Genomic DNA, 23,438 nt, shown 5'->3' on the forward strand with positions numbered 1-23,438 from the left:
CGAGTCACGGAAAGCAAAAAAAGCCACAGATTTACGCGAGAGCAGACTATTTTCCTCGGGTGACCCTCCGAGACCATCACGGTAAGTTTTGACGGCATTCTCCATTATTAATCCACCACCTTGTCATGTCGACTACGCCCTGTGAAGAGTCACTGTCAGGACAAGGTGTAGCGCCCTTCGTGTCAATGACTATGACAATAGGTATGGCGCAATATGAGAATGTTAGTTCAATAGCAATAATTCAATGGCGGTATCAATTTAAGAGCAACATGTCAATAGATGGCGGCATCACTTCAATAGCAACAATTAATAATGCACGTTATGCACGAGTGACACCTTGATGAACTTAAGCCTTGCCTGATGAATTTAAGCATCAACTGCCAGGTCATGCACGTGCGATGACAAAATGGTTATCTTATCTTATCTCTTATCTCTCCCAAAATTTCCAAAGTTTGCCCCGCGATGAACACCACAGAAATTATCGCCAATCTAAACCCCCAAACACTGGGTAACCATCATCATGTCTTCAGACGCAACGGCTCACAAGCCCATTCACAGCCTTGTACTTGATACAGGCCCTCTCATCAAGAACGACCCTCCCGCGAATACCCTTCGAGCTAAAGCTGAACAACTTTACACACTTCCCTGCATTATTTCCGAAATTCGAGATGCTGCCACACGAGCACGAGTAGAGACGACGCTTCTACCTTTCATCACCCTACGATCGCCCAACCCCGTGAGTGTAAAAGTCATTCGAGACTTTGCGAGAAGAACAGGAGATTTGGCCGTTTTGAGCAAGCCCGATATTGACGTCTTGGCGCTAGGGTATGAGTTGGAGTGTGAGCGAAATGGAGGTGATTGGAGATTGAGAAAGACGCCTGGTCAGAAGGGTTTGAATGGGAAGCCAAACAAGCCTGCTGAGGGTGAGGTTAAGACTGAGGCTGAGGCTGAGAAGGTTGAGGAGACTCTAGAGAAGGCTGTTGACAATCTCACAATCGAGAACCCTGTTGAGCAGCCTACGGTTGGAGAGTCCAGTCAGTCTACAGAGGCAAAGGACACTGTCGCAGAGACTGTAGCTGAGCCAGAGCCCAAGGTCACAGAGTCAGGCACAGAGGTCACCGAAGAGACCGCCACAAACACGACCGCAGAGACAGCGGAGGCTGGCGAAAAGGCCGACGAAACAATCGAAGCCGTTGAAGAGGCATCTGACGGCGACGCCTCCGACGATGAAGGCGGCTGGATCACCCCCTCAAACCTCAAGAAGCACCAAGCAGCAGACACTGGAGCGGCACCCTCAGCGCCCGTCCAAAAGACCCTCCAAGCCGCAGTCCTCACATCCGATTACGCCATGCAAAACGTCGCTCTCCGAATGAACCTCAACCTCGTCGCACCATCCCTCGCACGAATCACACATCTCAAGAACTGGGTTCTACGCTGCCACGGCTGCTTCAAGATCACAAAAGAGATGAACAAGCAATTCTGTCCCTCTTGCGGCCAACCTACTCTCAACAGAGTAAGCTGCTCGACCGATGAGCACGGCAACTTCAAGATCCATCTCAAGAAGAACTTTCAGTGGAATAACCGTGGAAATGTCTACAGTGTTCCCAAGCCTGTTCACGGGTCTGCGAATGGTCGTCTTCCAAAGAACGCGGGCGGAAAGAATGGCTGGGGAAATAATCTCATTCTGGCGGAGGATCAGAAGGAGTTTACGCGGGCGGGAGAGGAACAGAGACGTCAGAGGAAGAAGGATATCATGGATCAGGATTATCTGCCCGATTTATTAACGGGGCATCGTGCAGGTGGCGGTCAAAAGATTCGTGTTGGAGCGGGACGAAATGTAAACTCGAAGAAGAAGCACTAGTAGTTGTATTGAGACTTTTAGTCTAACGCCCAAACTGAACCGTAACGCCCGTCATGTGATGATTTATTGTTCCTCTGCAGAAGTCAGTCAGTACAGATCATCGAGAGTGAGAGTGGAGGACATACTCTGCTGAGTCAAGAGAAGCTCAAATCGTCGCTTGAGAGTAACGCGCTGGCGCGACCACTTGTCATCGGGGGAGAAGCGCGCGGGGTGGGCGGACTTGGTAACTTGTCCTTGGGCGACCTTCTTGAGTGTGTACAGGCGATTGCCTTGGGCGTCGAGGGTGTACATGAGATGCATTTTGGCGGTTGATGTGATTGACTGTGAGGTTTTGGTGATGCTGAAGCTTTGCTGGAGAGATTGAGCAAAGAATTTTTTGACGGGGCTGAGATCACGTGCAAGGCTTATCGTTATCGAGCTTTGACTGGGGTGACTGAGTTTGGGGGACAAAATTTTGACACAAGCGTGCACTGTCAACAGACTTTACTTCACACAAACTTTTGTCATCCTTGGGTACACCTGGTACAGGCTTGATTTAGCGTGCATGCACTAATTTTAGGTTCTGATCATCATTACAGGGCATCATTCAGTGGCTGTCGCAAAAGTGGTCGCAAAATGATCAATTCAAAATACATGTTCAAAAGCGATCTCAAAGAGCGAAACTATCTCAAGAAACAACAAAGTTGACATCATCCATCGCATCCTCCAATTGACACAAATGACAGTCCAATGACAATGACAAAAATGATGGTCCAAATGTCAGTGAGAATCACTTGGTAGGACTAACAGGCTCTCCAACACGAGCATTCTTAGTTCCAGCCCATCCTTCACGTTCGTAAAAGCGAAAGACAAGATCGTAATCCTCAAAATCGTGAACAATACGATCAATGCGTCTGTATCCTCGAACAGGATCAACAAGACGCTTGGCAGCCCAATTGTTGGAATCATCATCGCCCATGCAGTATGGGTTCTGAGCTGCACCCTTTGCTTCAAAAAGAGTGACGCTGAAACGACCGGGCTTGAAGATGTCTACAACATGTTCAATAATCTCAGTCGTGGTACGTCCGCTCTGACCACCAGGGACGTTGGTCTCGAATGAAGCGAAGGAACACTGAGGCTCGGGGGTGACGTGAACTGTAAAGTAATGCTCACCCTTGCCAGCCTCAGGAGGGACGACGCCATTAGCCGAGAAGCCGCAGGGACTGAACAGGTATGCGTCGACTCGCGCATCGGGATACTTGCTGGTTGGGTAGACGCTGGAGAGGCCGCAACTCTCCGAGACGACAGTTCCCAATGCGTGACCTTCAGTGGTCAGAGCCTCAATTGAGTCGAGCATGGTGTCGTCTTCGTTCGCGAAAACATCAACCTCGTCAACAGTCTCGGCAAGCCCTCCAAGGCTGTTGATGGCTTCCTCGCGTGCATCCTTCGCCTCTGCAGCCATCTTGTCGCTGGCGACCGCACTCGCGTGCGACAGATAGAACTGCTTGGCGTTTTCGGGATCGAGATCCGTCATGAGGATTTCGAGCGTCTCGTCATGGTAACTGCTTGGGAGTCCATTGAAGGATGTCCCGACGGGGATCTTGGTGCCTTCGACCTCACCGGGTGTACGAGGTGGCGTGAGGGCTTGCTGGTTGGGTGAGGTGAGGTACAGATACCAGTGATCGCCGTTCATCTTGCCTACCATATAGGCACTACCTCCGTCGAACATGTCGTCGAGATACTTGACCTCTTGTTTCCAGCTGCGGTGGGGGCCTTGCTGTCTCTCGGGGAAGAGAAAGTTTTTGCGGCTGTAGAATACTCGGTATGGAGTCGCTGCTGCTTGAATGTCGTCGGCCGAATTGGCATTATGGAATGGGAATCCATGTTTGGCGGCGATGTGAAGCATTCGTTGAAGGCCGAGAAGAAGGGTAGTGGTTCCGCAAGTCTTGAGAATGATCTTGTGAGGAAAGACAAACATGCTCGACTCGGAGAGAAGATACGCATCCATCATTTCACTCTCAAGAACAGACAGGACCTTGCAATTGACCATATCAAGCATGGGAACCCAAGTATCAGCTGGAACTGCCTTCAGGCCATTGACGGGAGCAGTAGGAGGCAGAGTCGTCGGGCTAGGAGCGAACCAAACCTCGAGAAGCTTCTCAGGACCTTCAAAAGCGTTGGTCGAGTCGAGGTCGGCGGCTACATCATGGTTGATTGTCAGATGAGGTGTAGCCGAGGCAGGCGAAAAGGTGCAGTTGTACGGGACGGAGGTCATGGCGGCGGTTGGTCAGTGTTCTTTGCCCGGTGGCAGAGTCCGCGGAGCACTAGCTGCCGCTCAAACAGACTATGCGGCGTCTGTTTGAGAGAGTAGGCCCACAGGTACGGGGACTTGTTCAGATGCTGGCGGAGCCAGCAGCAATCGATCGATCGGGGGGTAACGTCTCGGGGACGTTAGGGAGGTCGCGAGCGGATGAAGTGGTAGAGCTCTTTTGACGGAATTGTGGCAGTAGAAGTTACTTGGAAGAGGTGATTATCGGTAGATGCGTTGAAGGGGTGCTATCGGGGCCTGCTCCAGTGGTCAGTCGGTCTCTGATGATTTGAGGTCAAGTGAATCATACTTGGAAGGTCGAGAGAAGAGGAAGCGCAGAAGATCCGTCGGCCGCATAGAAGCCCAGTAAAGGAACCAAGAAAGATCAGTGACGGTATCGAGAGAACCGTCGATTGTTTGACAGATTAGACACGTTTATTCGACATTGAACTTGTAACCAAGTTTGCGGTCGCGTGAGCAGTGCGAACAGAGGATGCGAGGCAAAATAAAGAGGAAGAGACAAGAGGATAACAGATGGAAAGCCAAAGAACAAGTAACTGATGCTTGTTTGTTTATGTTACTCTGTCGGTGAGAGAATTTTGGGTCTCTTGACAGAAGTGGGAGGGGTTGGGGTTTATTTTTTGCGAGCAGAGAGTAAATTTCTCTTCATCCCGATCCGATGTGCTAAGGTCTCAATAAGGCGGTGCTATTTCTCCAAGCCCAACCCAAACAGCTGTAAGGTACAGTTTAGTGGGAGCTACGTAGTGCGACTCGTCAAATCCTGCCCAATCCCAGGTACAAGTACAGTGCCACGACCCCGGGGAAGCAGAGCGTGTCCCCGGCTTCTGGGCCGAAAACTGCAGGTTTTTTTACGAGAGAAAGAAAAATTCCACCCGCGCTGAGCTTTTTTGGGAGGGGAGGAGGGTGATTTTTACTGGGTTGGCGTGTTGGGTTTGGTGGGGCAGGGCTTGGAGATCCTTGTAATGGCCACACGAGTTTCGTCATTGTAACTTTCTTGGAAGAGATGCACATTGAAGAGGCTGTGAGTCTGCAGTGAGCCAATTATGGCTTTATTCGTAAATGCATGTGCCTGGGTGAGTCAATGCCGTTGAAGTTGCTTGTGATGAGACACTCAAACGACAGACTTGCAGGCATTCAAGACAGACAGACACAAACACTCACTCAACAGCCAATTGCCTGATGTTGGTCGCAGACATGAGTGGATCAATTAGCCACGTTTGTCATGACCTTTTCTGTAATATCTCCAAAAACATGAAACAATGAACAATCCCGGTACTTATCAACCAAACTCTCTCCCTCTCCCTCACCGTTCGTCCCCGAAATATCCTTCCCATTCACCGTCGTACCAGACGGGTAAGTAGGTCGTCTACCTTCCTCAACCAGAGAAATGAACTGCGCATCCATCGGAACACTCCCCAGGAACGGAACCTTGAACTCCTCCGCCATGCTCTTCCCTCCTCCTGACCCGAATATGTCGGTGCACTCGGAACAATGCGGACACACGTAGCCGCTCATGTTTTCCACGACTCCTAATACCCGTATGTTGGTCTTGGTGCAAAAGTTGAGCTCTTTTCGTACGTCGGCTGTCGCGACGGCTTGGGGTGTTGTGACTACTACTGCGCCCGCGACCTGGCCGGGCAGTGCGTCCTTTTGGAGCGTTTCGGCGAGGGATATATGTTCGTCGCTTGTTCCGGGTGGTGTGTCGATGAGTAGAAAGTCGGTTTCATCCCAGAGTACGTCTTTGAGGAATTGTCGGATCATTGCTGTCTTTTTTGGTCCTCTCCAAACAACTGCGTCGCCTCGCTTTGGGAGGAGGAAGCCTAGACTCATCGCGTGTAGAGACCCGAGACCTTTGGATGAGTCTCCTTCATGTACTAACACGGGCGCCCATCCTCCTGGTACTTGTGTGACCTTTGACTCTTCGATTGAGAGCATGCGGGGGATTGAAGGGCCGGTTAAATCGACATCGAGAATACCGACAGAGTGACCGGCTGAAGCGAGCGACAATGCTAATTGTGTGGTGACTGAAGATTTGCCTACTCCTCCTTTGCCTGAGAGGACCTGTTTGGTGAGTAACAGCTTGACCAAGCGAGCCAGCGAGCGTAGGGTAACATACCAGGATGATGTGTTTGACCTTGGTGAGGCCCATCGCGGTGAAGATGTGAATGAATGTAGCGTCTGACGAGTCGTAGAGAATGTGTCGCAGATGAAGGAATCGTTGTTAAACGAGCTTTGCGCGCAGTATGTGAATAAATGTCGTGGTCTGAATCTTCACGTTGATCGCCTCTGATTTGAAAGCTATTTACTAAGCCGATCAAAACATTGGCCGAACCGGCGATGAGGGGCATTCACCCCGCTATCGATAAGAAAAGCTCCGTCATCGGTCAAACTCAAAAAGTCTAGATCAAAGATCATCGCTGACATCACTGATCTCGATGACACATTCTATGCACATCTTATGCAACAAATTATGAAAGCACAAAACCATTTATTATCTTATCGCAAGGGTATCTTATCTTCAGTATCATGAAGCCACTTTTCCGACCGCCATGACACCAAACCATGCCCATCCCATTCCTCCTCTTTATGTCCACCGCCATTATCCTGTATCTATAGCAAACTCCCAAGCAAACCCAAGCAAACCCAAGCAAAGAAACCCAAAAATAATGCCTGCTAGTTCAGGCGACAACAACGCATAAAGTCAAAGCGCATCTCCCTTGTCTTGGCGTGCTTTGACGCTCAGATTCTTATCTCATCCCCTGTCGCCGTTGGATGCCTCAGCTTTGCAAGGTGCGAAACAGAATGTCTCAGTTACCCTTGCGGAAAGCCGGTGATGCTGATGGTGGTACTCGTGCCGGAGAGTCCATCAGAAATTGAACAGTCTCACGCTTACACATGACGATAGGCTTGCTCTGTGCGCAGTATCCCAAGAGTTGAGCATGTTCAGGTAGGGTTTCGGGTACAGCATCTGTGTATCGAATGATTGGACCACCATCGAATGTAAGCCCGATTACTTGTGCTTTGTATTCGATGTCTTCTTCTTCATCGGGGTTGACCGAAATTGTGTTACTGTTTGTGTTAGTCGAAACATTCGGAGTAACGGCACTGAGTACTCACGCTTGACTCATTGGAGGCCCCATGGGATCATCGTAGTCGTTTCTTCGGCGACGGCTTCGAATTCGCTTCTTGGTGCAATCATGGAATAGATGAAGAAATCCGGCAATCACAAGAACGGGTGTACCTAATGCAAGTGCCCATGGTCTGAACCGTTAGCAAGACTGAGTGTAACATGATAGACGAGAACTTACGGATGCTGTCTTCCACGAAGGGTATGTGCCATTGCAAGAATGATACCAATCATGGCAATCAATGAACCAACTTGGATCATGGTCCAGGTAGACCAATAAAGTGAGATGAGGTCTTCACCGTCGCAAAACTGAAGAGCCAAAATGGAGTACGCTTCCATGACGACAATGACTGTTGAGACAGAGACACATCCAAGACACATCATGACAGACTGCCGTATTCGCTTCGTTCGTGCTTTAGGATTATGAGCAAGCTTCTCCATAGCTGCTTGGCCACTGTTCTTGTTAGATCAAATCATTCAAACGTCCGAGTCACGCACCGGATATATGTCCACGAAGCAATAAACAAGACCAGTAAATTAGACACAAACAGGGTCCAATAGATAATCCCGAACTGCCATCGTACCATATGAGAAGCAAAGTGAGCATACTTCACACACAGCTCGGGGTCCGGGTCCTGTCGTCGAAATAATGAAGCCATCTTGTTTGTAGAGATGAAATGATAAACTTACGAAAACCGGAGGAGGGAGACATCCTTATACTTGTGCACAGCCCTGAATCACTCCAAGCCATGACTTTGTGATATGGAGTACAGACCCGCTATCTCTGAATCTATTCAATGTGACGCGCAATTCCCTTCTTGGTGTTCCTTGCCAAGCTATCCCAAGAACGGCGATCCCTTGTTGAGCCTCTGTCAGTGAGATCCCGTCTTGGCCTGAATAGGGGAAGTTGGGAAACATTCGGGCTTAGACACGAGGCCGATTGGAGTCTCTAATTGGTCCGTCTGGATCTTGATTTGTGTTGCAGTCGAGATCGGGCACCTATCTACAAGGTACTCCCTGCTGAGCTTAGCTTGCGACATCTTTTTTGCTTGTTTGTGACATGGCGTTGGCTTGTTGCCAAGGGCGAGGCGATATTACAACGGGTCATTGAGGCTGTGAGCACGCTTATTGAGTGGATCCTCCTCCCGTGCCAAGTCGGGGCTTGTCACCCGTCATGACTCCGGAGCCGTAATCTTGAGGGCAGATGCCCGGGGAGAAGTCTGTGTCGAAGTCTGGGGTTTTAGATCCTTGTCATATAACTGCCTGATAACAACCCAACCGTTCGGTTGAGCCTAGTAATTAAACTATCATTATCCTTGCGTATGCATTGCTTTTTTTTTTTTTTTGCAAATTTTCACATGTGAAGGACCAAAGCGACCGTGAAACATTGTGCAATCGTTGTCATGTTTTGTGTCACAAACATTTCCTTGATTTGCTCATCTGGCCAAGTAAGCCTTTCCCGCCCGCAAGTGTGGATCGCGGCACTTGACCGCCACAGGGGAATCTACATTTCAGCTATCTAGATCTAGCCTTAAAATGACATTCCGTGAGTGGTTGGTTGAATGATCAGCACTTTGATCTACACTCTTCTCCAGTTCTCCTCTCGAACCTCCTCATTCTGTTCACATCTTGGCAATTGCAATTATCGCCAAGCGGTTTAACGGATATTCTAGGCTACCTACATGTACAACGTGCCGCGTAATCGGAGTCCGAAGTGGTAACATGAGGCTTCCTGCAGTTTCATGTCCTCGTGGATAATAAGCGTAAAACCAACCTTATCAATTGTGTAACTAGTAACTAACGGCTGGTGACATCGTATGTGAATGCTTAGACTTGGCGTGCTTATCAGGATCGTCGTCGCTGTGACGAGTCAGCAGTGTCGATCTTTTTAGTGACCGTGGCTGAGTGGGAGAATTGCTTGACTCATTGACGCGTGTGAGACATTGATAAAGGGATGATTAAGCTTATCTGAGTTATCGACGCACGTCATGGTATAAAAAGTTCCGATCCACGATGTCTGGTTACAGATCTACGCTGTGGATGTTAGCACGATTTGCGTGGACGTTAGCATGATTTACGTGGAGGTTACAGCCTAATCTACGGAACGGTTATAAGCCGCACTGATGCTGACGTATGATTGCACAAACTCGGCGCAGCTGTGAAGTCGCGTATCTGTAACGATAAGCAGGATCTCGACGTGATACAATGCGTGAGCCAGCATCACAGCACGGCTACGCTGGGATTACTGAATTGGGAAACATGTCCAGATCTGGATGTAACCAATTGATCATTGGCCAACCTTGTTCTAAGCTTAAATCAGGGAATCATCGAGGAAGGAGCACCTGCCAAGAACGTACCCGCGGGTAGTCAACTGAACCATGATCTTCATTGTTTGATGGATGAAGCAATTTGAGGGTCCAGCGTGGCTTGGCTGTGGGGATAGAACTGGAATACCCCAGTGATCTGTCAACAAGGTTGGGTAATGTCATTTGTGAGATTCAGAAAGATTAAGCCAAGGAATACTGACAAAAGGTCTTTACTAAGAGGCATTGTTGAGTGATTGTCAATGCTGATTGATCGGATTACTGTCCGAAGGTCGGATAAGAGTTCGGAAATACGATTGGATAGCCGATTGGTTACTACAAAGAACTCTCGATAGGTAGATAGACTAAGTTAATTGAGTTGCGCCTCTGACGGTAGTCAATTAGGGTAGTGACATCGATAACTACGCGCCGAGCGCCATTGCCGAAAGCTTGACTTGAGATTGAGTTAGAATTGCCGTTGGGACTTCGGAGGCATTACTACCCGGAAGTCTGTCTGTGGATTGCCGTTCCATCCCGCTCTGATGATGACGAATGACGTTGGCAAAGACTCCATTAATCTCCATACAATTGGTAGAGAAGCGTGAATCGAGAAACGGTAAGGTTGGATCCATCGAGCTCGTATATTTGCCACTCACGCTGACCGTCGTAATGGGGATGATCTACAGCTCTGTCTCTGCTTACGAAAACTCCAGAATTTAGCAGCTAGATTGCGTGATGACCATAGTATGTGTGCGGACATTTTCAAGTCCGGTAGGTCAGTTCTGATGATGACGAACAGCTTCAAAACTGTTGAGACGCTGAATGATGTCAACGTGGAGGGCTGAGTTTTGTGGCTGAAGCTTATCTATAACCTCTAGGTCAATCAGTACAAAACAGCTAAGTTGAGACTTTTGTCACGAGATCACTACACATTGAGGAGAATAGGGATCGCTAGGATAAAGGTAATACTGAGAGCGCGTTTCTCTAACGGTTTACGTGTAGGTTCCTGAAGTATAACGAGGTTCGAATGCTGACGTTATCAACGGTCACTACCTTTTGCACGTTGATGCTGTGACTTGTACTCGAGAAAATCAATCCAGCTCTCATGGCTTTAGCAAACCATCTTGTCCGTTCTTATCAGTCATGTCCCTCCGGGGGCTCCTAGCGGAGGGCTCTTCCTCGCTGCGCTCGTACGTTGCACAGGATGACTGCGCCTGGACGTTTTACCTCCAGACGAATCGTCAAATTATAATTGATATTGCAAGTAACGAAATCAGCTCGTTTCTGCTTTCTCTGGTCCTCAAAATTGAGATTTATGAGGCCCAAATAGCAAAGTTTGACAGTAAGATCCTCAGGCCAAGGTAGGCAGCTCTCATCATTTCGAAACCTGGGATCTTATACTTATGGAAAACTCAATACCACGCCATCAAGACAGATCTTCCTTTGCCTCATTGATATATTGAAACCCAGAGATCCCAGCCAGCTTCACCTGTCATTTCTCATTTCAATCTTTGATCGCTGCGGCGCCGAAATATGAATCGAACCGCGAGGACATGATCAAGGTCAATAGCAAATGCCATTCTGTGGTGCGCATAAGCATTTCCTTTCCTGGAGCGCTTGAGATATCCTCGAAATTCAATTCTATCTTTATCAGTGCTATCACAGCGCTATCAAGAGCCGCCGTCGTCACCAGCGGCGGTCAGATAAAAGTCATAAGCTGACGGCAGCAGCATGTGCATGGACGTGAGCAGTGTCACATGCTCAAATTGGGTCTGAATATGAAGTTCCAGTTGTCATTGGCTTCGATATCTGCCGTCAATTCTAGAAACAATCCCGATTATTCAAGGATGACGTATGAGCTAGAACAATTCGAGGCTGGTCGCCGGTAGTTCGAGTTTCCGACGGCAACCAATTCTCCCGTTTCAAAATTCGGATGAATTCAGCTTCCGGGAGCCCTCTGATTGGTCTGATTTTGATGCGACAGGCATTGAAACTTTGGCGGCCGACTTGACGTCGTAGCGAGTTTGAGCTAATAAGACGTGGCTGTGTTGAAACGCAATTGAAGCATGTGATGAGACGAGAGTTTGGGAGTATTTATATAAGAGAAGACTCTCAGTAAACTGTAGTAGAGTATTCGCAAATTCAAAATGGAACCGATTTCAAAGACTCAGAGAACTATTCACGATGACTCCAAGTCAATGGGCAGACGCTTTGTTGACCTGGCCAAGGTATGGGCCCAATCAACAGCCACGATTCCCACTAACAATTCAGTTTTTATCATCATTAAAAAGCGATTTAGATCTCGCCAATGTCACAGCTCCACCATTCTTTCTAGCACCATCTTCAGTTGTCGAGAATCCCGGAAGTTGGGCAAAGAAGCCCCTACTTTTCACAGCACCTACGAAAGAACTCGATCCAGCGAAACGAAGTCTTTCGGTCCTGCAATTATTCTTGGCAGGCCTCCGAAGCCAGTTGTATGTTGCAGGTGCCCCAAATGTTAGCATCAAGAAACCTCTCAATGCTTTTCTTGGTGAACTCTTCCTTGCTTCTTGGAGCGAGGGGGACAGTGATACCAGATTGGTAGTTGAGCAGGTTAGCCATCATCCACCGATTACTGCGATGCATATTTCTGCAGATGGAATAAGAGCGGATGGTTATGGACGAGTCGAGATGACCTTTAATGGAAACATTAACATTAGGCAAATGGGGCACGCTATTATACATCTCGACAAGTTTGACGAGGATTACCTTGTACCTCTGACGGATGTTACTGTACGGGGCTTTCTGTCGGCGTGTCTTTATCCCGAGATCATCGGCACATATACAATCGTGTCCAGCTCTGGATATGTCTCGGAGATTGACTTTTCTGGCGCTGGTATCTTCCGAGGCAAGAGAAATTGCTTCGAGGCGAGGGTGTACCACAAGGATGAGCCCAAGAAGCATTGTTACAAGCTATCTGGAGTCTGGAGCGAGGGATGGAAGATTACCGACAGTAAAGGGAAGTTGGTGGCGACATATACTGTCGATCCAGAGACATCTGCAGACGTGCATATCGATCCAGTGGAGGAACAAGATCCCCGAGAGTCAAGAAGGGCATGGGGAGAAGTAATATCAGCTCTAGAGCAAGGGAATTATCGGGATGCATCGCACGCAAAGCATGAAATTGAAGAGGCGCAACGACAAAAGAGGAGAGACGAGAAGTTGCATGGAAAATCATGGGAACCGTTATTGTACCGGAGTTTGCCAGGTGACGAGCATCAAGTCTTTCATCAATTGGCAAAAGGAACAAAATGGAAGCTTCATGACCATGAGACAAAGGGAGTTTGGAGAGTTGATGATGAGGCTTTGCAGAGGATGCGAAAGGAGGATGGGCAAATTACGATTTGATGAATATGCACAGTTTAGATAATTCCAGAGCGTAAATAGATATAACGTACATGATAAGCGAGCGTCGCAAGCCATTTTTCACCTTAAAAGGACTTTTTTAAACTACTCTCAAAAAGTCTACTTAGCTTTAAATTAGTTCAAATTATAATATAATATACCTAACTATTATATATTTAAGTATAATCTTTATAAAAATTATACCTATTATCTTAATAGAGTTATATAAGAAAGTCTATTTATACTGTGCTATACACTGTGTTTTAAGATTTTATATAGAAAATAAAATAGATAAAAATATGTAAAAAATATTTTTTTACCTAGTTAACTATACTAACTTTAATACTACTTTTTTTTTAGATTTTTAACTATTTTATTTAAACTTTTGGGCTCTATAGGGTAAGCTGCTTTTAGGTGCACAGTATACTGCGACGCTCGCTTGTCTGCGACGCTCGCTTATCATGTACGTTAATTTATATACTTGATATTAATACAGAATGACTGAACAAACGGGTGGTGTCATATCTAGCCTATGGAACAAGTATTGAACAAGTGAACTGAAAGCTTACCCCGCTGTGTAACCGCCCAGCAATAGAATCAACGAGAGAACGATATCAGAACCTTGACCTCTTCCGTACGGTTAAACCGCTCGTAATATTTAGGCGCATCCTCAATGTTGATCACTGCCGTCGTTATGAAACTCGTATTCGCGACGCCACTGGAGATCAGGTTGATGAGCTGCGGGGCGATCCGATAGGGCTGCACAATACCAGCCTGCAGCCGAAGCGACTTGGTCCAGAAGCTCGTGGCGGGAAAGGTAATGTCAGCGCTGAGCTGTGGATGGTCTAGAGCGGCTTGAGTGCCAGGTGTATACGCATGCACTCCAACCTGGCCCAGTCCTCCTTCAAAGCCGGCCACGTTCACCATCTGCCGAACGATAATTGAGGGTTCAAAGGCGAGGCTGCTGTTGAGAGCCTCCAGACCGACACAGTCCACAGCTCGTTTCACACCAGCAGGTTCGAGCTTCTGGATCTGGGTGACGGGGTCGGATTCCACAAAGTTGATGGGTATGGCTCCGATGGACTTGGCGACATCAAGACGTTCTTGGACGTGGTCTACGGTGTAAACGCAAGAGGCGCCGCGGAGTAGAGCGCTGTATGTTGCCATCAGACCAACAGGACCTGCGCCAAAGACGGCAACTGAATCGCCGGGTTCGAAGCCAGACCAGGTGATTGCTGTCCATCCGGTGGAGAAAATATCTCCTGTCATGAGGTAACTCTGCTCGAGGGTCTCATTGGTCTCATTCCGGTGGATGGGAAGGCGGAATAGATTAGCATCGGCTGCCTTGACGATAGCGTACTCAGCTAGATGCCATAAGGGTCAGCGCTGTACTAGATTCTGTGAGGCGATGATTGTCCTACCTTGGAGTCCTGATACCCCAGGAGATTGCACTCCGCCTCCATAGGATATCGGAAACGTAGGCTGCATCTCCAGCTGTCCGTGGTGAAAGTTATCAGGAATGACAACATAGTCTCCGACAGACACGCTAGATACGCCACTACCAGTTTGTACAACGTAGCCAATGCCCTCATGTCCAAGAACGTAAGGGTCCTGATCTGAGCCGAATCCTCGATAGGCATAAAGATCCGACCCGCAGATACCAGCGGTGGTCAACTTGACGATGGCGTCAGTTGGAGAGACGAGCTGTGGGACTGCAACGTCCTGGACGGTAACGTTGTATAGACCTGTGAGCAGGAGAGCCCGCATGGTGGCAGGGAGTGTGAGGTTGGTGGACACCATGATTGATGGAATTCTAGTGGCGGTCGACTGTGGAAGTGGATAGTGAAATGGTTAGTCTATTATCATGAGCAACCAGCGCTCTTATATGTTGAGAGTTTCCCTGTCCGTTCAGTCCATCGAGGCTGTGCCCTTCCGCCTGGTATAGCAACCGCAGAGTGCGGGAAAGGCGGCCGAAGGTCATGTCCGGGAGATCCGATCAAGGAATCTGCGGTATAGTATATTCCCTATCTCCGGATGCGGATGAGCAAGTATCATGACGCGTTTTAGGCGGACTTGGCTCAGAGGCCACGAGTCTTCAGGCTGCGTGGAACTGTGATCTACTGCTACATGATCCAGGGCGATCTCACCCTCATTATGCCAGCATTGCTAGGTTTAACAGAATTTCGGTGCTCCAGCAAGTCCGCAGTAGACTGTGCGTTGAGTGATACTATAGAATACGCAAAGTTTGGTTGGAATTGGTGTGAGTTCCTCTAGCTACTTAGGGCAAATGAAGCAAAGGCTCCGCGATCCAGGAGACGCTTGTGCGAGAAGATAAGCCGTCAATTAAGCAAGGCTGGAAACTGATAGCCCTTAGCTTGTAACACTCCATTGAAGATGAGACAAAAAACCTGAACATCATCTGCCACTAGCTGAGAGCACTATCGATGGTTCTCCATGTATGTTCAGCAAGGCACTCCCTTTGACTCTTGCTCCAGACGGTCTTGTCCTTGATGACGCTCCCATCGCTATTGATGTTGCTCCAGAAATACCCATCCTTTTCTCTTGCACTAGTGACCTTGTCAAGATTCTCCAACAGAAGCTGAGCACACGTTTCAGGCTTCACAGCGATTAATGGGCCAACCACCTTGACACCCGCTCTCATGTACCACGGCCAGGCTCTCGTAAGACCAGTCAACACTCCGCCAGGATACACATGCGCGTAATGCCGTTTCTCATCTCCCCTCTGCACGGCGGCGTAATGTTGGACCATAATGTCGAGCATAGTCGCAGACTGCTGGGCAGCCGTGCTCATAGAGTAGCTTGTTTTGAGGTCGAGGTCGTTCCAGTTGATATGAGCCGGAGACCCTTCCTTCCCATTCAAGATGAACAGAACTTTTGCATCCTCCTTGAGAACTGGGGTCAGTTCACGGACAATGAGTTGCCGACTGTAATAGTGAAGCGCCATTTTGCGATCGATTCCCTCGTTGGTCTCATCGCGGCCAGTAAAGTTGGAAGTTCCTTGCGACAGGATGAGCAAGTTGATTCGGTTCCCCGCGAGCGTTCCTTTGAAGTTGTCTGTCCATTTCTTGATCCCGCGCATGGAGGTAGCTTCGATTGGTGAAAAGTCGATGTTCGAGGGTAGGTTGGCGGGTTTGGTGCGACCGCAGACAGTGACGATAGCCTCAGGGGCTACAGCAATGTGGTGAGCCAAGGCCAGGCCGATGCCACTTGTGCCACCGACAATCAATGTTCTGAGTGCCATATCGTCGTTGTATGATAGTGTTGGCGCTGGTACAGACAAATGACCAAACTGGAGTTCAATGGAAATAATTTTGAGCGCCGTGCTGAGAAGTCTGTTGATGGGAATATCGGAAGACGGGGCGGACATACACTGATAATGAAACGACGAACCAAGCGGAACGAAACTGGATTCACAAGTCCCCCTAGGCTTAGACGTAGTCCGCACTTTTAGTCTGTACAAAGAATGCGGCCGCAATGACCGATCGCAACCCCACCGCTAAGACGCGGGTTTCACCCGAGCAAGCCTTTGCAGCCTAATCAGACACTGGAGCTCTGCATCCAATTGAAAAATCTTCAAGAAGTAATCCCAGCTTCTCTGGTTGAACTAGAATGATTCATTTGATCAATTTGACATTGGTCCACTCCAAGGCTCGAAAAGCATTGTTCAGGCGTAAACTCCGACACCCGTGGGAACTGTCGAACTGGGTGAATGCCTGCTTACGTACACTAATTTACTTGCGGCTAGATGGCCGATGAGAGTATGAGACGAGAGACGTTTACTTCAACCTCGTCTCGTCAACTGGACACTACATGGTTACGTGGCAGCGCGTCAAAAGTCGTTGCTTGACGTTCCAAGACACTTTGATTGAAGTCTCGTTCCTGTACTGCTCTTATGGTGACTCTTCCGCTAGCTAGTGGAGCCGGGATGAAGCACGCTTACAGTGTCTTGTCAAGAACAAATGGCACACTTTCCCGGGGAGTTGCTCCTCTCAGATTGATCCAGTTGCGTGTTTGAACCAGGTTGGATACCATCTATACCAATGAGACCACAAATGTATGAGACACCTATCCAACAATGGCTGTAATGATACGAGATTAATGCAGCTCTACATGTATGGCTTCACCTGCTCCGTCGTCCAATCCCAAAACTTGCTCCCGAGCTCTGGTTCTACAAAGTCCTTTCGAATCTTCTCGACCTTACCAAAGGGAGATACTATGGCAGTCAGTATACGCTACGAAAAGGTAGAGGGTTCTTACCCCATCCGCCATTGTTTTCTTCCGTGATGGTATCGCTCAGACCCGCAAAGAGCTCAGTGTAGGCACCATTAATGGGATCCGATGAGATGAGTTTCTGGGCACAAGTCAGCGCAGGTATCGACGGTTGAAGCTAGATGAGACGCACAAACATGGCGAGTTCCATCTTAGACATATTCTGCTGAAGGTTGGTGACAAAATTGCCGGGGTTGAGGGCCTAGTAACGGTCAGAAGGTTCGATCAGCGGTAGGCCACTTACAAGACTGATGATGCCGGTACCCTTTGTTCTTCGCGCAAACTCAGCCGAGTGGATCACACTGGCAGCTTTACTGCGCGAGTACTTCATCCACGCGCCCTCCTCTCGATGGTAATCCATATTCGTCAGATCTACCGCTGGATTCGGCGCAGCATCAGCAGCACTAGAAGCGACCCAGACAACGCGGACAGAGTTTTTGGGTGCTGATGCAGCAGCAGCTTCAAGTGCAGGGCGAAGAAAAAGTGTAAGTAAGAAATGTGCAATATTGTTTACACCATACTGGAGTTCGTAACCCTGCTTTGTCTTGGAGCCTTCGGGTGGGATCATGACGCCTGCGTTGTTCCACAGGACATCTAGGTGACTTTCCTTTTCTAAAAAGCGAGTGGCAGCCGGTTTGATTGTTGACAGGTCATCGAGCTCGAGGTGAAGGAAGTGAAGTTCGCCGGTTGAGGAGGGATGCGCTGATTTGATCTCTTGGATCACTTCCTCGGTCTTGGATTGAGAGCGTGCAGCGAGGTAAACCTTGCCGTTGTGCCGATACAGAATATCAACGAGGAGCTTGCCTAGCCCGCCTGACGCGCCGGTGACGAGGAAGACCTGTACTGATCAGTGTCTGCTAGAGGGATGGCAGGGGAGGCTGTACCTTGCCCTTCTGATCGGGGAGATTCTGTTCTGTAAGGGGCGGCTTATTAGGCACCACTGTGCTACAACGCATTCCAAAGTTTAGACTCATTTCGGCGGTAGATATGACAGTGATGTCGATAGTATCAAGGTTAAGATGTTGGGGATGTGTTTGTCAGAGCCGGGAACAGCTGATTCAAATACATTTTGGGCCACAAGATTTCCAGCTGAAGTGGCGTTCTCTATGTCAGTGGTCTAGCCACTTAAAGATCAAGGTTGAAGCCCGAACCTTGAATGCGGCGCATTGGGGCCGTCGATCACTAGTGCCAGCGGGAAATGCGGCCGCACATGGGCGGACCTATGCAATCCACTGATCTTAGCTCAGATCATCATGGAGTAAGGCTTAAAAGGTCTGTCTTGTGTCAAAATGACGTTTCTCTCAACCTTGTGACTCTATCGCGCCTCAGAAAGAAACAAACGGGCATAAATCAGAAAACACAAAGTCCCTTTTTAACTATGCAGTAAACATTAATAACAGATGTTCATAAAGCTGTAAGGCTCTCTTGAACCTTGGGACTCGTAGGCATGTGAAAGTTTTAGAAATGTATTTATTAACGCAGTAATAAAGAGCATGTTACAAGTTCAAACTTCAGTCTGATAAAACTATGGATATCGCATTACAAAAAGCTTAGACATTTACTATCTATAAAGCGCTTGTTATAGCCCTCTGACTAAGAACTTCGACATTTCTTGTCAGATTCTCCGCCATCTTGGACTGCTCGCCGTCAGTGATGCGTACAATGTCCTCCGCCGCACTGTCGCACCAGTCCCTGAACTCCTCCTTTCCGCGCTCAAAGTCATCGTCATTCATAGCCGCCAGCGCCTCCATTTTATTGATCCCCGGCCGGATGTATTTATTGGACACAAGGACATACATGCTAGCCACGTCTGCAGTAGCCGAGAAGCGTCCCTGCAGTTCAAATGCGTTCCTGAGTAAATTCTGCTTGCTTCTCTCCCGGATCTTGTCAACGCTGTCTCCCTTGTCCAACACACGTTGAATCGGATTCAGGAAACTCTGCAAGTTCTCGTTTACGGTTGTCGTGATGACGGTTTGCACTCGGCTGAAGAATAATGCCATCTCCTCGACTTCCTTCTTCAGCTCTGTTAGGCGGCGCATGGACTCTTCAAGAATCCTCATAATCTGCTCCTGTTTCTCGTTAGTATGCACGTTGAAAAGGACATACAAGACATACTAGTTCAATCTTCTCAGAGCACAGACGCTCAAGCTCGGCATGGGTTTTTGCTAGATCATGTTTAGCTTTCGTGAGGCTGTGATGGCTGATCGAGAGCTTTTCGGCCTGTTTGTTCAACTCTTCCCAGAGCCTCGTCTCGTTTCCTCTGGCTTCGTCCAGTTGGGCCTGCGCCATCCGTCTCTGCATTTCACGGTGCTCTGCTGCCTTGGCGATATAGGCCTGTCTTTCATTCACAATACTCTCAACATGGTCCTTACGGTGCTTGTTCTCTGCTGCAACCTCGCTGTCACTGGAGCCAAACAGATACCCCATCCTTTGGCGATTACACCCTTTTCCCCTGTAATGAGTCAGCATATGATTGACTACAGTTGGACGTGAGTTCTATACCACGACTTGGTGCTGGTCGGTCTGGAACGAGCTCCCGCGCGTGCATCATATCGGACCATGCAGATGGTTCTTCAATAAGTGGCCGATCAAGAAGAGCATTCAACCTTCGTTGAGCTTCTTCAACCTCTCTCCGGGCCATTTGTAATAGCTTCTGCTGCTCTTGGATTGCCTGTTTGGCATCTTCTTCCTCCCTCTCTCTCGTTTGTCTCTCTGCATCTGCCTTGACAGCATCGACTGTGTTTTGAGTTCGTTTCTCTTCAGCCATCGCTGAACATTGTTAGCAATCAAGCAATCATGGAAAACTGTGTTGGACGTACAACCCGCATCTTGCGAGTTCTTGAGAAGATGCATAATCACTCTCTCCCAGTACTCAAACTTCTTGGTGATAGCTTCGGCATCGGCTTTGAAGTTCTCAGCATTAGTTTCCAGTCGCTTCATAGCGCCAGGGAGATTGTCCTCAGCGTCCTCCAAATCGCTGAGCAAATCGATGATGTAAGCGATGGTGCCCTCAGGCGCGATCATGCTGCGGGCGACACTTTGGAGGTTGTTCATGCGCTTCTGCGCATCAAGGAAAGCAAGTCTACCAATGTCCGCACAATGCTGCAGATTTGTACGGAAATACTCTGAGCTTGTTTCGTTTAGCCATTCATATCTCAGTGCGGACAGGACACTTACGGGAGCAGACCAATGATTTTTCCGGTCTCATCCGTGATCTCCTTGTCCCTCACCTTGATATTGGCAGCCTCGCGCACAGCCGCTGTTTTGAGACACAGGGCCATAATGGAGATGGCGTTGGGGGCGTGCGTGAGTGGCTTTGCCCATTCGTTGCTCATGAGCAGGTCACTTGCCTTGATGGTTTTGACGACATCTCGACATGACATTTGAAGGGCAAGAGCATAGTTCGCTCGCTGTTGCGCTTTGTGGTCATAGTCGGATTGACCAACTCTAAAGGCAGACGGCTGACGAAAGTCCTCCTGATGAGACGAATAGTCTGCGCCGCTGGCTGTCTTTCGGCCTTGGTCAAAAGTCATGATGTATGAATGAGGCGGTATAGTTTAGATGCCTTAACTCTGTGGATTAATGAGGTTCCCAATTTCAAGAGGTGATACGCCCTTTTATCGTGAGATGGTCTTGGAAATGCGGCTCTTGGGCCTCCACCGGCTTCTATCAGCCTGGGGCGGAGTCTAGGCCAAGCGGTCAGCCCATACATGCAAGCCGCAAGATATATCACATACTGCGCGCTCCGGAAATGCCTGACAAGGCCACCAGTACCTCGAGGTTGATTCAATGCCACAAATGATAAGAAGTATACTGCAATATGAACAGGCTCCAGGCTGAACCGTGTCCCGTCCAACAAGGACTAGCGAACTTCCCGTTCTGTAACCTCATAGCCCCGATGCATGCGAGCTGGCAGATGTAGCTAATCAGGAACAACAAGATCACAGTGCCCGTGTCGTAACGGACTGTTTAGGTGACATGGCGTCCTGAAAGGCTTTTGCTGGCGCGTTCACTTCAAGTCGACGTACAATGGCGTTTGTATTAGTTGATTGGATAATACAAAACGCCTGTGCAGTAGTTCACCCAGCATGCCTGACGCTGCTGCACGGGCGTTTTGTCTATCCAGTCAAATGCACGCGCACGAAAACGAAATATTACCCCTCTGTAAAACTGAAACTATTCACAGCCATAATGCTTGTCTGCCTTGTATCGAGACTCAATTTAACCGTCAAACTCAGCCACATTATGCATGGCAATTGATATATTGAACTGCCCGCGTCTATACAGCCAATAAACACTTCACTCATCGACTGAAATCATACGTGTTCGTGCCTCAATCGAAGCATGGCAATGCTGTAGCGGTCTGGAACTGTGACGATGCCTCTGGTGGCGGGGTCTAGAGGTTCACAATTGCTGAAATCATGGTATACGCGTCAGCAGCTGAAATCTTGAACCTTGCTTAACAGTGGTTGTTAGATCAACAGTAGCATCTGAATATGTATTGTGATACTGCCTTGCATTGAATGTTAGACTGACTTTTCACGTCAAATGTCCTTCTGGTAATTTCCCCTCATATACACGACCATTGCTACGTGTGTTTGCACCGTAACTGTTATTTGCTTTCCCACTGAGCTTTTAAAATCGCAACGATGGAGACCCTCTCCAATGACGTCTCCAAGATCCAGAACTCACTTCATCTGCCAGAGAGCGACTCAGTGCTCTTGATGTAACTTCCAAGAATACTGTCGCTACCGAGGTCGCCGCCGTTCGCTCCTCTCTTCAGGACAGCTCGATCCAAGCTCAGCATACCAAATTGCAGATGAGCTCATACCTCTTACTGCTCGAAAATGTCGAAAGTCCTGAAACGATCATCAACATTGCCCCTCAGATTTCTTGGCTAGGTAGATCTCTCAATGGCATTGCTGCTTCTCTGGCCCAAGCCGAGGCGTCAGCGGATAGCGCGTTACAGTCCACCATGGACTGTACTTATCGCGTGATGGATGTCGGAAGAGACGTTGAAGCCCAGGATGACTTGCTAGACGAATGTCAGTCGCAAGCAAAAGGACTCGCTAGCCAGGCGGAGAGATCGCTGAGCTCGAGTGAAGAGATTCTGGCGCAGACACAAACCAAGGCCAGCGCCAAGGAAGAGGAAATTCGTACCAAGACTCGCCAGGCGACTGAGAAGAGGACTAGAAAAGCACAGCTTGATCGTGAGATATTGCAGAAGAACGGCCAAATTGCAGAGACACACAGACGACGAGAGAGCAAGAAGGAATCAGCAGGCGTAGGACTGGTATGCCCTCACATTTGCACGTCTTAGAGATTGTCTAATCAAGAGATAGATGTTGACCGGCATCGGCCTCCTGGCTGCACCTTTCACTGCAGGGGCATCACTAGGACTGGCAGCAGCTGGCGCCGGATTTGCAGGGTGAGGAGACTTCACAGATTATCAGACAGAAGGCTAATTCATTATAGTTACAAGGGAATTCGTGTATCGGATCTAAAAGACGAGATTGTCGCCCTTCAATCCAAGGTGTCCAGTTTGAATAGCGAGATATCCCAAGACCAGCAAGCAATCTCCAACCTCGAGAGGGAGCAGCGCAACTTGCAAGACCTAGTCTCGCAGTACCAGCGCGATATCTCATCCCGTAGATCAACGCATCAACTCTACCAGAAGCAAATCTCAGAGGCTAACCGGGTAGAGAACGACATCACAACGCTTAAAGGTGTCGCAGAAGCTACCATTTCCAACATCAACGATATCAACTCGCAGTTACAGGATGTAAAAGAGTGCTTGGACGAATGTAGCTCTCTCTTACAGGCCAAGTCAGTTGACTTGTCGACCTCGACGTCTTCTGTTGATTGGATCATTGGTGCGGTTAGTAGGTGCACTAGAACCTTTCGCGCAAAGGAATTTGAGAGGCAAAAAATGCTCATGCAGCAGGTTTCTGAGGTGCTTGAGAAGATTGAAATGGATGGCCAGCTACTACTTTCGAGCCAGGACATGGCGTTCCTAGATATAAAGCCATGGGAAGCTGCTACAGGATTAATAGTGGAGGATAAAGAGAGAATTCCTGAATTATGTTATTTTAAGTAGTGGTATTTATCTTACATTTCGAACGTTATGTTCCGTCTCATATTCCTTTATTCATCTTAGGTAGTAGT

At 48.5% G+C, this 23,438-nt stretch overlaps 10 protein-coding genes across 10 annotated transcripts; 3 read left to right on the forward strand and 7 right to left on the reverse strand.

Annotated features, from left to right (window-relative positions):
• Positions 1-414: 414 nt before the first annotated feature.
• FOBCDRAFT_46304 (Nin one binding Zn-ribbon like-domain-containing protein) lies at positions 415-2,211 on the forward strand. The gene has a single exon (XM_031189130.3). It carries the CDS (start codon positions 521-523, stop codon positions 1,859-1,861), a length of 1,341 nt encoding a protein of 446 aa, XP_031036395.2. The 5' UTR covers positions 415-520; the 3' UTR covers positions 1,862-2,211.
• On the reverse strand, positions 1,949-4,115 carry FOBCDRAFT_204874 (S-adenosylmethionine decarboxylase; the record flags this gene model as incomplete). The annotated part of the gene is made up of 2 exons (XM_054706420.2): positions 1,949-2,212; positions 2,649-4,115. The coding sequence occupies 2 exons, from the start codon at positions 4,113-4,115 to the stop codon at positions 1,949-1,951; spliced, it is 1,731 nt and encodes a 576-aa protein (XP_054562395.2).
• A 1,036-nt stretch (positions 4,116-5,151) lies between these two features.
• On the reverse strand, positions 5,152-6,454 carry FOBCDRAFT_46312 (P-loop containing nucleoside triphosphate hydrolase protein). The gene is made up of 2 exons (XM_054706421.2): positions 6,286-6,454; positions 5,152-6,230 (listed from the first exon to the last, which is right to left on the reverse strand). Exons 1-2 carry the CDS (start codon positions 6,316-6,318, stop codon positions 5,373-5,375), a joined length of 891 nt encoding a protein of 296 aa, XP_054562396.1. The 5' UTR covers positions 6,319-6,454; the 3' UTR covers positions 5,152-5,372.
• A 522-nt stretch (positions 6,455-6,976) lies between these two features.
• Positions 6,977-8,341, reverse strand: FOBCDRAFT_321693 (uncharacterized protein; the record flags this gene model as incomplete). The annotated part of the gene is made up of 5 exons (XM_031189125.3): positions 7,987-8,341; positions 7,795-7,931; positions 7,478-7,750; positions 7,287-7,430; positions 6,977-7,238 (listed from the first exon to the last, which is right to left on the reverse strand). The coding sequence occupies exons 2-5, from the start codon at positions 7,881-7,883 to the stop codon at positions 6,977-6,979; spliced, it is 768 nt and encodes a 255-aa protein (XP_031036390.2). The 5' UTR covers positions 7,884-7,931; positions 7,987-8,341.
• A 3,411-nt stretch (positions 8,342-11,752) lies between these two features.
• On the forward strand, positions 11,753-13,055 carry FOBCDRAFT_228736 (uncharacterized protein). Its single transcript, XM_059609791.1, has one exon. It carries the CDS (start codon positions 11,784-11,786, stop codon positions 12,984-12,986), a length of 1,203 nt encoding a protein of 400 aa, XP_059465558.1. The 5' UTR covers positions 11,753-11,783; the 3' UTR covers positions 12,987-13,055.
• Positions 13,056-13,580: 525 nt separating this feature from the next.
• On the reverse strand, positions 13,581-14,783 carry FOBCDRAFT_242374 (uncharacterized protein; the record flags this gene model as incomplete). Its single annotated transcript, XM_054706422.1, has 2 exons — positions 13,581-14,347; positions 14,405-14,783. 2 exons carry the CDS (start codon positions 14,781-14,783, stop codon positions 13,581-13,583), a joined length of 1,146 nt encoding a protein of 381 aa, XP_054562397.1.
• Positions 14,784-15,408: 625 nt separating this feature from the next.
• FOBCDRAFT_242375 (uncharacterized protein) lies at positions 15,409-16,245 on the reverse strand (the record flags this gene model as incomplete). The annotated part of the gene is made up of 1 exon (XM_054706423.2): positions 15,409-16,245. One exon carries the CDS (start codon positions 16,243-16,245, stop codon positions 15,409-15,411), a length of 837 nt encoding a protein of 278 aa, XP_054562398.2.
• Positions 16,246-16,851: 606 nt separating this feature from the next.
• FOBCDRAFT_252045 (uncharacterized protein) lies at positions 16,852-18,247 on the reverse strand (the record flags this gene model as incomplete). Its single annotated transcript, XM_054706424.2, has 5 exons — positions 16,852-17,217; positions 17,262-17,355; positions 17,407-17,475; positions 17,518-18,111; positions 18,158-18,247. 5 exons carry the CDS (start codon positions 18,245-18,247, stop codon positions 17,111-17,113), a joined length of 954 nt encoding a protein of 317 aa, XP_054562399.1. The 3' UTR covers positions 16,852-17,110.
• A 591-nt stretch (positions 18,248-18,838) lies between these two features.
• FOBCDRAFT_242377 (uncharacterized protein) lies at positions 18,839-20,806 on the reverse strand (the record flags this gene model as incomplete). The annotated part of the gene is made up of 5 exons (XM_059610482.1): positions 18,839-19,342; positions 19,389-19,717; positions 19,776-20,042; positions 20,093-20,355; positions 20,451-20,806. 5 exons carry the CDS (start codon positions 20,804-20,806, stop codon positions 18,839-18,841), a joined length of 1,719 nt encoding a protein of 572 aa, XP_059465559.1.
• A 1,116-nt stretch (positions 20,807-21,922) lies between these two features.
• Positions 21,923-23,370, forward strand: FOBCDRAFT_242378 (uncharacterized protein; the record flags this gene model as incomplete). Its single annotated transcript, XM_059610483.1, has 5 exons — positions 21,923-21,943; positions 21,982-22,566; positions 22,616-22,701; positions 22,749-23,151; positions 23,185-23,370. The coding sequence occupies 5 exons, from the start codon at positions 21,923-21,925 to the stop codon at positions 23,368-23,370; spliced, it is 1,281 nt and encodes a 426-aa protein (XP_059465560.1).
• Positions 23,371-23,438: the final 68 nt, after the last annotated feature.

This window comes from Fusarium oxysporum, chromosome VIII (genome assembly GCF_013085055.1).
Source record: "Fusarium oxysporum Fo47 chromosome VIII, complete sequence".
Taxonomy (NCBI): domain Eukaryota; kingdom Fungi; phylum Ascomycota; class Sordariomycetes; order Hypocreales; family Nectriaceae; genus Fusarium; species Fusarium oxysporum.

What these genes read in the sequence shown, in the direction of transcription:
- FOBCDRAFT_46312 (XM_054706421.2), bottom strand. Translation starts at nt 6,318, where the DNA reads ATGGGCCTCACCAAGGTCAAACACATCATCCTG. An exon ending in AGGTCAAACACATCATCCTG is followed by an intron (nt 6,231 to 6,285) that starts GTATGTTACCCT and finishes CTCACCAAACAG; the next exon opens with GTCCTCTCAGGCAAAGGAGG.
- FOBCDRAFT_228736 (XM_059609791.1), top strand. Translation starts at nt 11,784, where the DNA reads ATGACTCCAAGTCAATGGGCAGACGCTTTGTTGACCTGGCCAAGGTAT.
- FOBCDRAFT_46304 (XM_031189130.3), top strand. Translation starts at nt 521, where the DNA reads ATGTCTTCAGACGCAACGGCTCACAAGCCCATTCACAGCCTTGTACTT.